Source organism: Panthera tigris, chromosome A3 (genome assembly GCF_018350195.1).
Source record: "Panthera tigris isolate Pti1 chromosome A3, P.tigris_Pti1_mat1.1, whole genome shotgun sequence".
Taxonomy (NCBI): domain Eukaryota; kingdom Metazoa; phylum Chordata; class Mammalia; order Carnivora; family Felidae; genus Panthera; species Panthera tigris.
In genome coordinates, this window is record NC_056662.1 from 29,149,857 (window position 1) to 29,166,648 (window position 16,792).

General features: G+C 45.7%; 1 protein-coding gene and 1 long non-coding RNA gene across 2 annotated transcripts in view; one reads left to right on the plus strand and one right to left on the minus strand.

Annotated features, from left to right (window-relative positions):
• Positions 1-16,792, plus strand: part of TMC2 (transmembrane channel like 2) — a 68,117-nt gene that overhangs the window by 16,319 nt on the left and 35,006 nt on the right. The window contains exons 5-7 of the mRNA XM_042980765.1: positions 11,553-11,643; positions 15,097-15,178; positions 15,543-15,649. Of these exons, the coding sequence (XP_042836699.1) occupies positions 11,553-11,643; positions 15,097-15,178; positions 15,543-15,649 (280 nt within the window). The remainder of the gene's footprint in view (positions 1-11,552; positions 11,644-15,096; positions 15,179-15,542; positions 15,650-16,792) is intronic.
• LOC122237247 lies at positions 6,626-10,147 on the minus strand. Its single transcript, XR_006215559.1, has 2 exons — positions 9,982-10,147; positions 6,626-7,018 (listed from the first exon to the last, which is right to left on the minus strand). It is a non-coding gene; the product is annotated as an uncharacterized LOC122237247 (long non-coding RNA).

Consider the following 16,792-nt stretch of genomic DNA (forward strand, 5'->3'; position numbering starts at 1 on the left):
TTTGGTCCCTTCAATCCCTAGCACAAGCATAGCGCATGGGGCGGGGGCGGGGGGGGGGTTGTTAGAGCCTAGACAGGCGTGAGCAGTGACTGTTTATTGACTGATGCCCTGCCATTGGCCAGCACTGACAGGGTCTGGCGGGAGAGACAGAGGATCGTGGCGCTCTGGCCTACACCCAACCTGGCATCCTTTCTGTTTCGTGTCCCTTTCCTCTCATCTGGCGGCTTCTACACCTCCCTCACAACCCAGCACCGACGTGCCTCCCTTGGGCGGCTTTCCAGCCCCCACCCTCCCCACCTCGACACTTTCAGAACGCCCTTTGTGTTCTTTGGGCCCCAGAACCTCTTTGTGTGTGGCACACTCACGCTGGGCGTGTGGAGAACGGGGAGTGTGTCTGTCTCAGCTACTCTCACGTCCCAGATGCCCGACAGCTCAAGGCCCAGGCTTGAGGTGACGCTCCATGAATGTTGTTCGGGCCTCCTCCTCTCCAAGCCCCTGACTCCTGTTTTCAGCTCAGCCCTTCTCCCGTTTCCACACAAAAGGCCGGCCCACCAAGCGTTTTGTGAGTCTCGTGTCTCTGCCGTAGTCTTGAGATAAGGCCAGGGGTCACACTGTTTAACTGGTTTCTACTGGAAAAAAAAAAAAAATCCCATCCAATATTACCATTTCCCCCCAAGTTCCCCCTTGGTTTTTCTGCCACCGGGGGCTGGGGGCGGGGGGAACACTCCCCTTGTCCTTCCCTCTTCATAAAGCCACTTTTGCTGGCTCCTGTCACACCTGAGTTTCCAGTCTGCCAACTGCCTCACCCTTTATTATGTAGAACAATTTGGCAGCTGTATTTTGACGCCCCGTTTGCCCCCAAGAGGTGAGCGAAGAGGCTGGCTGCACACAGTGCAGACCCTGAGGGAGTTCTGGTAAACCCAGCTGACTCTACGCACCCAAGCAAATTACTACCGGGTGCCCTAGGCTCCTACGGGAAGAAATGCCTCCCTGTGGTGCCTCCGGGCCAGTGCTGACCAACAGAACTTTGGGGCATGACGGGGATGCTCTAAAGCTACATTCTTACTGCCGCCGCTAGCCCTATGTGGCTGGGAACCACTGGAAAAGCAGTTAGTGTGACCGAGTAACTGAATTTTTTGTTCTATTTTAATTTATTTAAATGAAATCATCCCACGTGGCCGCTGGCTACGGCTCGGGTGGCAGGTGCAGGCATGGACAGGGGCTGTCTTCTGGGTCTCCTCTCCCTGATCCCTCAGGGCCAGCTTCTTCCTCCTGTCAGGGGGCCCAGAACAGCCATCTGTCACTCTAACACCACCTCGCCCCCACTCAGGTGTCACCTGAACACATCTTTTATTAACAGCGGAAAAAGAGCAACCGAGGTGCTCATGGAAATGAGATCTCCAGCAGGCTGAAGTCTCGGGGACCGTGAACATTTCTTGAGGGCTGTTCGGCTGCCCAGAGGAGACACGTGACATCTCCTCCAGCCGGAGGGCAGAGCTCCCGCCCCCAGTACCAGCGGCTAAGGCCTGGGGAATCAAACAGACCCAGGCGTCTGTCTCCGGGGCAGGTCTCCTCGACCCACACTGGCCTTTTCCCTTCACGATTCCCTCCTTCCTCTTCCCTCTCCCAAGACTCCTTATCCCAGAGTCAGGTCCAAGGTGGACAGCCTCTGGGTCTCCAAGCAAGCTGGGGCCTCTACCTAGAAGAGCTTTGCTTTCTGCCGGCTCGCCTGGCTAATTCCTACAACCCTGTAAGACTCGGGCCAAGCGTGCCCTCTGCGGGGAAGCCCCCACCGCCCGCCCCACATTCAGGCTGAGTTACTTACTGCCCCTCAGATGCCCAAGGCACGGTGTCCTCACTCAACTGGATGCTCTTGTCCACGGAGCTGTGTCTAACACATCTCTCAGTACTCTTTCTTTTTGTACATATGGCCACCGCTTGCTGAGTGCCCCCTGGGTACCAGATCTATTCTGAATGCTGGTATGTAACAACCAGTTACATACCAAACCAGTTGTTGGTAACAACTCCTTTACTCCATTGTTATTGCCCCCGCTTTACTGATGAGCAAACACAGAGCCATCAGGTCACTTGCCCACGTTTTACGAGGTGAGGTAAGGGGCCTGGCCCGCATTTGAATTCAAGAATTCTGGCTCCGGTACCTACACTCTTAATGTGTCTTTTGCGTTTGTCTGTTTATTTGTTTTATTTTTGAGAGAGAGAGCAAGCGGGGGAGGGGCAGAGAGAGAGGGAGACAGAGGGAGACAGAGGATCGGAAGCAGGTTCCAGGCTGTCAGTGCAGAGCCCGATGCAGGGCTCAGACTCAGAACCATTGGGATCATGACCTGAGCCGAAGTCGGATGGAGGCCTAACTGACTGAGCCACCCAGGGGCCCCACCTACACTCTTAATTTGTAATCATTTGTCTAGGGTTACTAAACATTCTAGAATGTTCGCGTCCTCCATGATTTCCTCCCATCACAAATAGCATTCCCAGACTACATCTTCTTTTTTTAGAAGCAATGGTGTGGGGACCCGTCTCTGGCCCACTCGGGCTGCTGGTTGACCCCGGGCAGAGTTGTTGTGACAATCGAAGCAGGATGATGGTGCATGAAGAACAGAGGTGAACTGGGGCAAGGCTGTGTTCACACCTCTGCTGCATCTAGGTGACTTTGGCTGGCTGTCCAGTGCCACTCGGATGATTTCCTTCCCTGAAGCCCTCTGAGCCTCCCGTTCCTCGCTTACAAAATAGGAGCGACAATTGACATCTGCCTTGCAGAGTTCTGACAGATTCAAACTGTTTATATTAAGTGTCCAGCACATCGTGTGGACGCATTTTAAAGCTTGAACATCTTTTGTGCCAGACACCATGCTGACCTCTGAGAGGTGAGAATGGGGAGCAAAGACGAATCAGAGAAGACGTTGCTGACAGGCATCATTAGTAACACAAGATGGGCGGTGCTGTCGGCAAAAGCGTTTCTAGAGCCCACGAGTCGGGGATGTTTGCTTTAAACTATAGAATTAATCGGGTATGTCCCTCTGCTTTATCAGAATCCTGACTGATATCTTCGAAATTTACGCAAACTGCTTGCTTTCTTTAGAGAAATCTGAAGAATTCCACTTCCAGGAAGATTGGGTAGACATACTTTTCCCTATTCTTCCCTAAAACCCTGGACATTATCTGCAAAACAAACATGAGAAGGCTCAGAAAGGTAGAGAGAAGAAGACGGTCTGGTGAAAGACCTCAGGACCAAAGGTTGATGGGCCATTGAGTTTTGGGGTTTTCTTCTTGCCCTATATTTCCTAGACTGAATATTGGAGAAGCCAGCAACCCAGAAACACGAATAAACACAGACAAAGAACACCTCAAGACAGGGCATAAGTGGTGCCCCCAATGCCCTCACCAGGCTGGTATTAGAGAAAGCTGGGTAGGAAACAGGGGCTTTCATCCCCAGTGGGCAGTAATGAAGTAACGAACCCTCCCTCCCCCTCTGGTGTCCATGCAAGTCCATGGGGAGGCTGGCCTTTCACCACCACCTGATAGTAACAAGGCATCCCTCCTAGGCAGGATGTTATGAGTAAAACCTGCTTGGGCACCTGAATTCCCATTCCCACTCAGCAGTAATGAAGAGTCCTACCCAGCCCCAGGTGCCAAAGTAGGCCAAGGGAAGAACAAGGACCTCCATCTGGAAGTAACCAGACAGCATCCCTTTCACCCACTGGGCCAGTGTCAGAGGAGGCCTGCTAAAACAGAAGATTTCAACAAGATCCGGAGTGTTTTAATATCCAAAGTGTCCAGGCTTCAACTGAAAATCACTCATCATACCAAGAACTAGGAAGATCTCAAGCTGAATGATAAGAGACAACTAAAGATTCTAACACCAAGATGATATAGATGTTAGAATCACCTGGCAAAGATTTTAAGAAACCATTACAAAAGTGCTTCACCGAGCAGTGAAACTAACGAAGAAATGGAAACCCTAAGAAATAGAAGATATAGAGAACAACTAGAAATTTTTATTTTTGAGACTACTTATTTAATGTTTGTTTATTTTTGAGAGACAGAGCTCAAGCAGGGGAGGGGGAGCAGAGAGAGAGGGAGACACAGAATCCAAAGGAGGCTCCAGGCTCCGAGCTGTCAGCACAGAACCTGACACGGGGCTCGAACTCCTGAACTGTGAAACCACGACCTAAGCCAAAGTCAGACGCTTAACCGACTGAGCCACCCAGGTGCCCCACAACTAAACATTTTCGAAGTCAAAAAATACAGTCACTAAAATTTTAAAAAACGAACGAGTGGGCCCAACAGCAGAACGGAGAGAGCAAAGAATCAATGAAATTGCAAGTAAAACAAGAGAATTTACCCAATCTGAACAATAGAGAGAAAATGGTCTGGGAGAAAACGTGAAAAGAACCTCAGGGACATGTGGGACTATAATAAATGTTCTTACATTAGCGTCTCTTCCAAATCCCTCACCCTGAATATGAGAGGGTTGGTGGGAGGGGTCCCAGAAAAGAGGAGAAACAGAGTGGGGCTGAAAAAGTCTTCAAACAAACAATGCCCCCAAATTTCTCAAATTTGGCAAAACTTACAGATTCAAGAAAGCTAAAGAAACCCTCCTGCAGGATAAGCCCAAAGTGATCTATGTCAAGACATATCATAGTCAAACTTCTTACAAGCAGTCAGGATATTTACAAGCAGTCAGAGAGAAACAGTGCATTGCCTAAAGGGGAAAGCAATTAGAATGACAGAAAATTTGTCATTAGAAACCCTGGAGGACAGAGGAAGGGAGCACAAAAATTTTTCAAGTGCTAAATGAAAAGAATTCTATATTCTGCCAAATATCCTTTAAGAGTAAAGAAATCAAGACATTCTCAGGTGAAGAAAACCTAAAAAAAATCTGTTACCAGCAGACTATCCTAAAAGAATGGCTAAAGCAAATTCTCTAAGCAAAAAGGAAATGATAAAAGAAAGAATCTTCAAACATCAGGAAGGAAGAACATGGTAAGAGCAAAAATATTGAAAACTGTCATAGATTTCCCTTCCTCTCTTGAGTATTTAAAATTATGTTTGACAGTTGAAGAAAAAAATCATAACATCATCTAATATGGTTCTCAATGAATGTAGAGAAATATTTAAGACAATTATAAATGGGAGGATAAAGGAACATACAGGGAAGTAACACTTTTACACTTTACCTAGTAAAATGTCAGCTCCAATAGACTTTGATAAGATATATATATGTGTATATGATATATATGTATATGTATATGATATATATGTGTGTATATATATGAGTGTTGTGTACAAACACACACCTTACATTACATACTATATTATATGATAATGTACAGTAATAATTAAATTATATTTAATTATTATATTATATTAATTATTATATATTAATATAATTATATTAATTATAAATATAATATAATTATATTAATATATAATATATATTATATAAATATAATTATAATTATATTAATATATAATAATTAATATAATAATAATATATTAATTATATTAATAACATAATATAATATATTACATAATATTTTGCTTAGAGCAACTACTGAAAAGGCCATACAAAGAGATAATGCTAAAAAGCATCATAGATAAACCAAAATGGAATCCTAAAAAATGTTCAAGTAACCTGCAGGGAACAAGAAAACAGAAATGAAACACAGAACAAACAGAAAACAAAAAATAAAATAGTAGGTTTAAACCCTAACATATCAACAGTTACATTAAATGTAGGTGGTCTAAATATACCAACTGAAAGACAGATTGGCAGAGTAATTTTTAAAATGACTTAACTCCATACAGTCCACAAAGTGAGTCCATAGACTCACTTTAAATATGATGATATAGAGGCGCCTGGGTGGCTCAATCGGTTGGGCGTCCGACTTCGGCTCAGGTCACGATCTTGCGGTCCGTGGGGTAGAGCCCCGCATCGGGCTCTGGGCTGACAGCTCGGAGCCTGGAGTCTGTTTCAGATTCTGTGTCTCCCTCTCTCTCTGACCCTCCCCCGTTCATGCTCTGTCTCTGTCTGTCTCAAAAATAAATAGAACGTTAAAAAAAAAATTTTTTTTTAATAATAAATAAATAAATATGATGATATATGTAGGTTGAGAGTACAAAGATGGTAAAAAGACATATCCCATGCAAATGTCAAGCAAAATAAAGTAGAAGAGGCTATGTAAATATCAAATAAATTTGACTTCAGAGTAAAGAAAATTGACAGGGACTGAAAGGAACATTGTAGAATGATAAAAGGGTCAGGGGCGCCTGGGTGGCTCAGTCGGTTAAGCGGCCGACTTCGGCTCAGGTCACGATCTTGCGGTCCGTGAGTTCGAGCCCCGCGTCGAGCTCTGGGCTGATGGCTCAGAGCCTGGAGCCTGCTTCGGATTCTGTGTCTCCCTCTCTCTCTGCCCCTCCCCCGTTCATGCTCTCTCTCTGTCTCAAAAATAAATAAAACGTTAAAAAAAAAAAAAGAATGATAAAAGGGTCAATCCACCAAGAGGAAGATGTAACAAACCTAAAAGTGTAAGCACCAAAAATAGCAGTGGTTTGAGTTCTACAGTATATTATCTCGGGATGTATAGTAAATTTCCCCAAAACTTAGTAGTTTAAAACAATAAGAAACATTTATTATCTTCTATGGGTCAGAAATTCAGGAGCAGCTTCGCTGGGCAGTTCTGACTTGGAGTCTCTCATGAGGTTGGGTTAAGACGTTGGACAGGGCTGCATTCATCTGAAGGCTTGACTGGGGCTGGTGAATCGACTTCCAAGGTGGCTCACTCACGTGGATGACAAGTTGGTGCTGGTTCGTAAAAAAAAGGCCTCAGTTTCCCTTCAGAGGATACTTGAATATCCGCATGACATGGCAGCTGGCTTCCCTCAGAAGAGGATGTATTCGAGGAAGAAGTCACAATATCCTTTATGTCCTCATCTCAGAAGTCATAAACTGTCACTTCTACCACTTTCTAGTCATTGGAAACAAGTCACTAAGTCAGACCTGCATTCAAGGGGAGAAGAATTAGTTCTCCATTTTATTTTGTTTTTTATTTTTTATTTTTTATTTTTTTAATTTAGAGAGAGAGAGCAGGAGAGAGGGAGAGAGAGAGAGGGAAAAAAAAATCCCAAGCAGGTTCCATACTCAGTGTAGAGCCTGCCATGAGGCTCGATCTCACAACCTTGGATCATGACCTGAACTGAAATGAAGAGTCCAACGCTCAACCCCAACTGAGCCTACCCAGGCACCCCTGGTTCTCCGTGTTAAAGGGAAGAATAATAATTTGGTGACATATTTTATTTTTTATTTTTTTTAATTTTTTTATTTTTTTTATTTTTGGGACAGAGAGAGACAGAGCATGAACGGGGGAGGGGCAGAGAGAGAGGGAGACACAGAATCGGAAACAGGCTCCAGGCTCCGAGCCATCAGCCCAGAGCCTGACGCGGGGCTCGAACTCACGGACCGCGAGATCGTGACCTGGCTGAAGTCGGACGCTTAACCGACTGCGCCACCCAGGCGCCCCAATGGTGACATATTTTAAACCACCACTTCTGGAAGCCAGGCATGCTCGCTTAACCTCCCCTCTCTCAGATTGATTCACTGAGGTCTCTAGAGCAGATGCCTCACCTGACTGATCTCAATTTCCACTTAGCATGAGTTCAGGGTTTCTTTGACCCTTGTCTCCACAGCTGAAAATGGAGATTGCTTGGGGACAAAGAGAGATGCCAAGCCAGCCTGGCCCAGGCCGCCTTTAACCACTCTGCACCTCCAGCCCCCCGCCACCTCCTTTTGACCTTCGAGTGCATCCTTCCTATTTCCAGGTGTCTTCTAGATGTCAGGCTGGCTGATGCTCTCTCCCAGTGTCCTGCAAGGGACAGCAAAGCTCTATGAGGATCAAGCACAGAGTGGCTCTGTGTCTGGTTTTACATCTGCATCTATAAATTAAGTGTGATTTTGAATCTGAGCTCCTTCATCAGGGAAGAGTTTGGGGAGGTATGTAATGTCTCTGAGAGATGCCTTGGGTCAACTTCAGAGTGTTTCCACTGTGGAAGGCCACGTCACTGAGCCCCTTGTCAAGGCACCTGGGAGAGCAGAAGATTCCACCCCAGCCCCTGAGCTTGGCAGAGGCTTATCAGCTGCCCACCCCAGAAACTGCTGCTTCCTCGGAAGGGGGAGGGGTGGCTGCCTGCTGAATGAAGTCCCTATGCTCACCTTGCGAGCATGCACACCTCCAATTTTCACATCCTTGTCCCCATTTCTAGATGAAAAGTGCCACTCTGGGAGGCACAGAACCCTGCCTGGGGCTCCACTCTGGCGCAATACATCCTCCTTCCCTCCCAGCAGCAATCACTGGCCCCCTCCCAACCGTGTTTTCCAAACTGTGGTTTGGGCCACTTTATTTCCAAGGAGGGTCCTCCAAGAGGCAAACGTGAGGGGATTCTGAAGCGCTGTCTGTGGGGTGACCGCGCCTGAAAGGCCCTTCCTCCATAGCTTCCTCCTCTGCCGAGTGTTGGAGGCGCCTAAGGGGCTCATCATCACTGCCAGGAGTGACCTGGAGATCCAGGCCCCGTGAAGCTTCCTCAAAACAAACGGGTCCCTCCTCTCTTGACTTCTCACTGCGTTTACCGCACACCATCCGATGAGAGGAAAAAGGCGAGTTTGTGCCATGTTCTCGTTTCAAAAGACTGTTGGTGACGAGGAGGGGACAGAAGCACCTTACAGAAGTGAGATGTGCAACGATTAGGAAGTGCAGGGCAGGAGCGAGTGGTTTCCATAAACCAAATATTCTCTGGTAAGGAAGAACATGAGAGCCTGGATTGAAGGTAACAGGGGTACAGGAGTGCACTGCAAAAAGGTAGTTGTTACTATTTGTATCCTTTTGCAGGACCCAGAAAAGCTTGCTGTCCATCAGTGTTCTTAAATGAGGTGGGTCCTTCACTGGGAATGGTCCTCAGAGTTTGCACCCAGCGCTGGGCAGGGCCCTCTGTTCCCCCGAGTGCTCTTTGGGGGTCTAGACACAGAGTCTGGACGTCAAGAAGAGAAGCATTTGCCGCCAGGCTCAATGGCTCAGGCACAAGAGCTGGCTCTTACTTTTGAGAATCCTCATTTGAAGTCCCCAAATCGTAAAAGCTGGCACATTGAAAGTCACAAATTCCCAGCGCTTACAAGCCTCTGCTCGATGTAAGATACAAGAAGAGAACAGAAACACACATTTTATTGGGGCATTTGGGTGGATCAGTCGATTAAGCGCCCGACTTCAGCTCAGGTCATGATCTTACGGTTTCTGGGTTTGAGCCCCACATCGGGCTCTGTGCTGACAGCTCAGAGCCCGGAGCCTGCTTCGGATTCTGTGTCTCCCTCTCTCTCTCTGCCCCTCCCCTGCTTGCACTCTCTCTCTCTCTCTCTCTCTCAAACTCTCTCTCAAAAAATAAAATAAAACATTAAAAAAAAAAGAAATACACATTTTACGAAAACATTTTTTTGTGACATGGCTATGTTGGTAGCTCCAGATAGCTCATTGCCTGGACATGTCCTGCCTAGGGGACAACAGGGAGCTGATCCCATTACAGAGACTTAATCCCACACAGACCAGGCTTTGATCCTGGGCTCAGGAGCTGAACAGTCAGCCTCATTAATTTGAGACATCGGAAAAAATAAAAACCAGCTTTAGGATTGACCTGAGGTTAGAATGCGACTTTGACTCTTGTCATCTGCCCACGCCTGCGCTGTGGGGGTGGGGTAGGTATTCTTCCGCCCACCCCCCCACCCCCCCCACCCCCCCCCCCACCCCCCCCCCCCCCCCCCCGCTTAAATGGACTTCCTTCCTCACCCGCTTGTGCGGGTCAATCCAGTGGCTGCTGGCAAACTGGGTCTCTGGGGGGTGGGATAAAGGGGGCCTGATTTGTAGCCTTTGCTGATTTCTGTGGTCTAAAGACTCCCACCGTGGCCAATTTCAAGCTACCAACCGTTTAACAGCTCGCCGGTCAAGTTCCTGAATATTTAGCAGTCGGGTCTCAGGCAAGAGTCGGTTCTGACCAACTGATCGGTGTCTGACTCATTCAACATTCAGGCAGTCCACAAATGTCTGGTGAACACTGTGTTCGTTTCCTTTTTCTTCGCTGAAGCGTGACATACAACGCTCTGTTAGTTTCAGGTGTTCAGCGTAGGGATTCGACATTCATATACATTAGGGAATGCTCACTGCGCTAAGTCCGCCTACCATCTGTCACCATACGACACGATTGCAATATTATTGACCGTATTCCCTAGGCTGCACTTTATATCCCCGTGATTTACTTATTTGATAACTGGCATCTTTTACCTCTCAATTCCCTTCATCTGCTTTGCCATATTTGTTTCTATTGCTGCCGCAACCCAAGTTTCACAAGTGTAACCGTTTAAGACCTTGTTCACCTACGTGTTCACAGTGCTGCTGGCCAGAAGTCCAGCGTGGCATGGCTGGATTCTCTGCTCAAGGTCTCACCGGGCTGAAATCAAAGTAGTAGCAGGCCTGAGGTGCCCATGTGGGGCTAGAGGTCCTCTTCTGGTTTTTGCGGAATTCAATTCCTTCCCTTGCTTTCCACGTGGCGTCCTCTTGAGGGCCCCCAGCAACAGAGGGTCAAGAATTCATTCCAATTCCTCTGACTTCCCCTTCTGCCACATCTGTCTGACTCTTCTGCCTTCTTCTGTATGTAAGGGCTCATGTAGTCACTCTGGGCCCTTCCCGAGAATCCAGGATAATCTCCCTATTTTATTTATTTAATTTTTTTTAAGTTTCTTTATTTTTGAGAGACAGAGACAGAGTGCTAGTGGGGGGAGGGACAGAGAGACAGGGAGACACAGAATCTGAAGCAGGCTCCAGGCTCTGAGCTGTCAGCACAGAGCCTGACGCAAAGCTCAAACCCATGGACTGCGAGATCATGACCCAAGCCGAGGTCGAATGCTCAGCCGACCCAGGCACCCCGAATCTCCCCATTTTAAATTAAGTCATGGGGTGCCTGAGTGGCTCAGCCGGTTGAGCGTCTGGCTTCGGCTCAGGTCATGATCTCACAGTTCGTGGCTTCGAGCCCCGCATCAGGCTCTGTGCTGACTGCTTGCTCAGAGCCTGGAGCCTGCTTCAGATTCTGTGTCTCCTCTCTCTGTCCCTCCCCCGCTCACGCTTTGTCTCACTTTGTTTCTCAAAAATAAATAAATGTTAAAAAAAAATCTTTAAATTAAGTCAGGAATCTTAATTACATCGGTAAAGTCCCTTTCGACATTCATGGGTGTACCACCAGAGGGCAAAGGTCATGGGAGCCAAAATTCTGCCTACAGGTGCCTACCATGTACTAAGCACCATTCTTAGCATTTGGGAAACGTCAGTGAATGAAACAGACAAATGCCCTACCTTCACAGAGCTTACATTCTAACTAGGGGTATAAAAACACATAAGGCTTCCAGCCACATGTACACTCTCATAGTTCAGATTTTTTTCAGTTTGGGATTAAAGTTCTGCCTCTACCCCCCTCCCCCCCCCCCTTTTTTTTTTCCTAACCAGAGAGGCCCAAGAATTTGTGGAGAAGTATGAAGGAGCCTTAGGAAAGGGGAAAGGCAAGCGACTCTACGCCTACAGGATGCTGATGGCTAAGGTGGGTGATAGAGAGGCAGCAAACCCCAGGGAGGGCTTGCTCAGCCTCTGAACCTGGGTGACATCACAGGCACCTGCCCAGCCTCTGCATTTGTGGCCAGCTCCCCCCGCCCAGATCCTCAGCGCGAGGTCCAGCCAACTGACCGATTTGTCCGGGAAAGGAAACCAACTGTTTCCTGTCAATTTCTCTGCATTTATCTGTGAGGGCTCCGGTGTATCTGAGACTCATTTCCTCCCCAGTGAAGAACTAAGCTCACAAAATTGATGAGGTTAAAAATAATAATAATAATAAAATAATAAAATAAAATAAAATAAAATAAAATAAAATAAAATAAAATAAAATAATTGATGAGGTTAAAACCACTGGGATCTTATTTTCCAAGCCCCAAATCAGGACAGTTCGTTTGATAAATCATTCATTTTTATGCAACACCTTGAGCGTTTTTTTCCTGTATTCCCTGTTCATGGGTGTGTTTGAGTTTTAACTTTTTCTTGGGGACATTTTGATATTTCGTATTCTTCCCAAAACTCAATCATTTAATTAAGATCTTCGTATGTATTACCAGAAAGTTGCAGGTGGTGGTCCCATAATTTTTGGAACTACTTTCTGTGTATGTTGGGTTGGAGTCTTTTTATTCCTAATATTCTCTTTTCTCCTTTTTCTTAAAATTTTTTTAGGTTTATTTATTTATTTTAAAAGGCAGACAGACAGACAGAGAGGCAGAGAGAGAGAATCCCAAGCAGGTTCTACACGGTTAGCACAGAGCCCGAGGCAGGGCTTGAACTCACGAACCGTGAGATCATGACCTGAGCTGTTTTTTCTCCTTTTTCAATTTTACTTGCCCAATAACTATCTTTGGGTCATTTTATTAATTTGATCTAGAGACTATTTACCACTTAATAACTGCACACTTAGGTCTTCCCCCCCGCCCCCACCCCAGCTGAGGAATGTGCTCTTCAAGCATATCTTTGCTAAATGATTCTGTTTAATCGTGTTTCCCTGCAAATAGTTCTAGTTCCTTCCTTAGGAAAAGGATGGCTGTCCATCCTCTGTGTTTACCTTCCCTCGTTGTTTTAAATTCTTTACTTCCTCTCTTTGCATTCTCAGAAATGTCTCAGGTTTATTCTCAATATCACTGAACCCATTTTCTTCGGCTTCAATTATAGGCTTTATTATATTATTATAATGTTTCTTCTCCTTCAATTACTGGGCTTTAAGTTACCTTGTAATCCTTCCATGCTTCCCTTACATTCTTTTTTAAAACTCAAAGTGTTATCCTTTACTTAGAAACCACATTTCTTGTATCCTGTTGTGAATGCAGGCTCGTTTGTCAAAAATTAGTTATGGAGCCTAGAGGCAATGCTTTTAAAAAGTTACAAAGAGGTGTGTCCCCTTTTCCTTGTTCTGCAATACTATTTTTCAGGCCTCGCTGGCTGTTTTAGTCATCCAGATCTGGATTTCATGCGCGGACAGAATGGGTAGCTTGCCTGTGTCTTATTTGCCCGCTATCAGAAAGCCTGTTTCTGTACCCAGCCGGAGACAAGCATATCTCATCGCCCAGTCCTCCCTGGCTCCCGCCAGCTCCCGCCTCAGCTCGCTCTGAGAAAGGGAGCTGAGGTCTTCTCCTGCCCGCGTCCCATCCCAGTTTTCTGATTCTCTAAACCAATGAGGGATAAGAGCTTCACTACAGAGCTTCCCCAAGGCCTTCTCGGCCTCTGCCCCACCTGTAGGGCATCACTTTTCAGGCCGAGATGCCCACAGCCTTGAGGGGCTGTCAGCTGGTTGCCGAGTGATCAACTAACTGGCAGGCCGTCCCCAGGGGCCTCCCTGAGCCATGTTCATTACCCCTATTGGCCCCAGCCTTGCAAGCCTACATTCTGTACTGATATTATCAGCACCCCGACAGGGGATTGATCTCGCAAGGGAGGACTCCTATTAATAAAGCTTCTGAGACCGATAGGTAAAACCAGGTGGTGGATTATTAATTTACAAGGAGAAATAGCCGATGACAGAACTAGAAATGCGAAGTCCACATCAACGGTGCCTTTTATTTTTGATAGTAGAGTTACTTACACGGGTGGCTAAACCATAATCCCAATTCCATTTTATTAATTTGCAATGACAAAACACTGCGTTCGAAACCAGAATCGTCACAGCCCAGGTGACGGGCAATGCTTTCCTTAGAGACAGGCTTACATAGAAAGCCAAATAAGCCAAAGATTAATTTTTTTTTAATGTTTGAGAGAGAGAGAGTTCGAGGCAGGAGAGGGACAGAGAGAGGGAGACAGAGGATTCAAAGCAGGCTCTCGAGATCATGACCTGAGCTGAAGTCAGACACTTAACCAGCTGAGCCACCCAGGCACCCCAAGCCAAAGATGAATTTTGAGCATGGAATCAGAGCTAGGGAAGGCAGATAAAGCCATGGGACTGGAGTGCCCAATGTCCACCGTCTGCTATTCCCCTTCTGGTCTTAGGGATATATATCTCTGCCATTGTTCTCAACCAGGTTTTGCCCTCGGCTCGTCTTCTTTGTTGCATCTGTGACCACTGCCCTCTTCCACAGATGGTTTCCTTCCTTATATAGCAGTCATCCCATCGGGTTACGGTCAAAGCCTACAGATCTAGAAACTCGTCTGATAAACTTCCCTTTTGATCCTTTAGTGAATTTACATGGGAAACCTCATTTCCTTCAGGAACATGTTCTTAGGACTCCTTTATCATAATGGAAACTGACCTTAGGGTCTTCTCCCTCCTACCTCCTTGTCCTCAGTTTTCTGTGAGTTGTCGCTTCTGTTGCTGTTGTTCAATTCCAAATGGATTCATTGCCAGGGAGTGGGGTTGTTGGAGAGCAGCCCCTTGAGAGCTAACCAATTTTCACCCAACCAGCAGCCAGACAGCCACTCAAGTTCCTGACTGGCACGAACTCTGAGTGTTGGACCTGGAGACAGACCATGGAAAGAAGCAAAATGCCTTTCTAACTCCTTTCAGCAAAAACAAAAAACAAAAACAAAGAAACGGGCTGTTGTTTCACCAGGAGAAGAATGGAAGCCATGGTTTGAGGGGGTTTACCCATTTTACCAGCACCGCATTGGAGCGACAATTCCTATCAGATTTAGACACCTGAGTGTCTGCTAAATGTGGGTTTGAGAGCTACGAGACTTCTTTTTGCCCTTCAATTTTTGTCTTAAGATTAAAAAAAAAGTTGTGTCAGAGGCTGCTAACCCAATGTGATCCCCCAAACCAGACGTCATCTAGAGAATTCCTAAATTCATATATACACGGTCCAAACTTGACATTTTATCAGTGCCACAGACCAACACAAGACTTTATGTTGTCCTGGCTTCTCTTACCCTCTGCTCCTGATTTTGGTGGTGATGTGTCAGCACCAGTGTGTCCCCCCAGGCCTCAAGGCGGGATGGCAATGAACTGAGTGTGTTGCCTGTTTACTTTCAGAAGTGGGTCAAGTTTAAGAGAGACTTTGATAATTTCAAGACTCAGTGTATACCCTGGGAAATGAAGATCAAGGACATTGAAAGTGAGTATTTTGGTGTCAGCGTTTGTAGCTGGTGTGCTGGAGTTTTCCAAGGGCTTGGGTTGCGTTCGTGACCAACTGATCGGATTCTTTCATAGGTTCTGTTGTACTGGAAAACAAAATGGGCTTTGAACTAGTCAGACCAAGATTTAAACTGTGTTTCTTCACTGTCTGACTGTGGGAGTTTAGGTAGAGTGGTTAATCCCACAGAGCCTCAGGTCATTTATCTGGAAAAAGAAAATGGAGATGAGAACATCACGTTCCACAGCTGATGTGAAAACTGAATCCGTCACCCACACAAAGCGTTTGGTAGTGCTAACGTCCTCCTTCTGCGGTGCTTAAATCCTACCGTCTTTTCTCTCCCCAGGTCACTTTGGTTCCTCAGTGGCATCGTATTTCATCTTTCTCCGATGGATGTATGGAGTTAACCTCGTCCTTTTTGGCTTAATTTTTGGCTTAGTTATAATCCCAGAGGTAAGACAAGGACTTCCTATATCTTCAGATAGCATTGAGGCTTATCATGACACCATCCTCTTTAATCAAATACTCTCTGTTTTACAAAGAACCAGTCGTTCATTTTAAATTCTATACTCCCATCAATTGCCCAGATAGTTCAGGACAGAGGATGGAACCAAATACTTCTGTTCCTAAATTAAGAAGTGGACCCTACACTTTTCTATCTTTTGTTTTACTTTAAGATCAGTAGAGAATTAATATCTTAATAAGTTTTTGTTTTACTCTGAAAAAAAAGAGATGGAATGCATTCTATCGTAATTTATTACAAAACAAACAAACAAAAATGAACCCTCACAAGGCGCCTGGGTGGCTCGTTCAGTTGAGCGTCTGACTCTTGATTTCAGCTCAGGTCATGATCTCACAGCTTGTGGGTTCAAGTCCCACGCCAGGCTCTGTGCTGACGGTGAGGAGTCTGCTTGAAATTCTCGCTTTCTCTCTCTCTCTCTCTCTGCCCCTCCCCCGCTCATGCTCCCTCTCTCTCAAAATAAAGAATGAAATAAACTTTAAAAACAAAACCCTCACATTTAAATAGCACTCCTCACTGTTCTCCCACTATACCCTTATCACAGATGTAAGTACATCCTTACCTACTAATGAGTAATTGAGAAACAAAAAAGGAATAAGCAAGTTATGTAAAGTCACACAGTAAGTTTGCAGTGAATGAGATCCCAGGTCTCCAGTGTGGGCCTGGAATCTTTCCCTAGGGAAATTTAATAAATTAGAAGATTTCTGTGAGGAATACCAAGCATTACAGGACCAATATATGAGTGAATAAACAGGATGACTTATTCTTGGAAGGGAAACTTAATACCGTAAAAAAAAGTCAATTCTTCCTAAATCAATATGTAAAGTTCATACAATTCTGATTTTTTTAGAATTAAGGATGCAAACACAGGCATATATATTAAAGTATTGATAACAGAACTAGATACATGCAAAGAACTAGCAATATTTCTAATGTCCAACAAAAGGTAATTTGTTAAGTAAGTTTATGGTAGATACATGTGGTTAGATATTTTGAAGTCATTTTATTTTGAGACATACTACATGCCGTATAGAATTGGTCATAAAACGGGGTGCCTGGGTGGCTCAATCGATAAG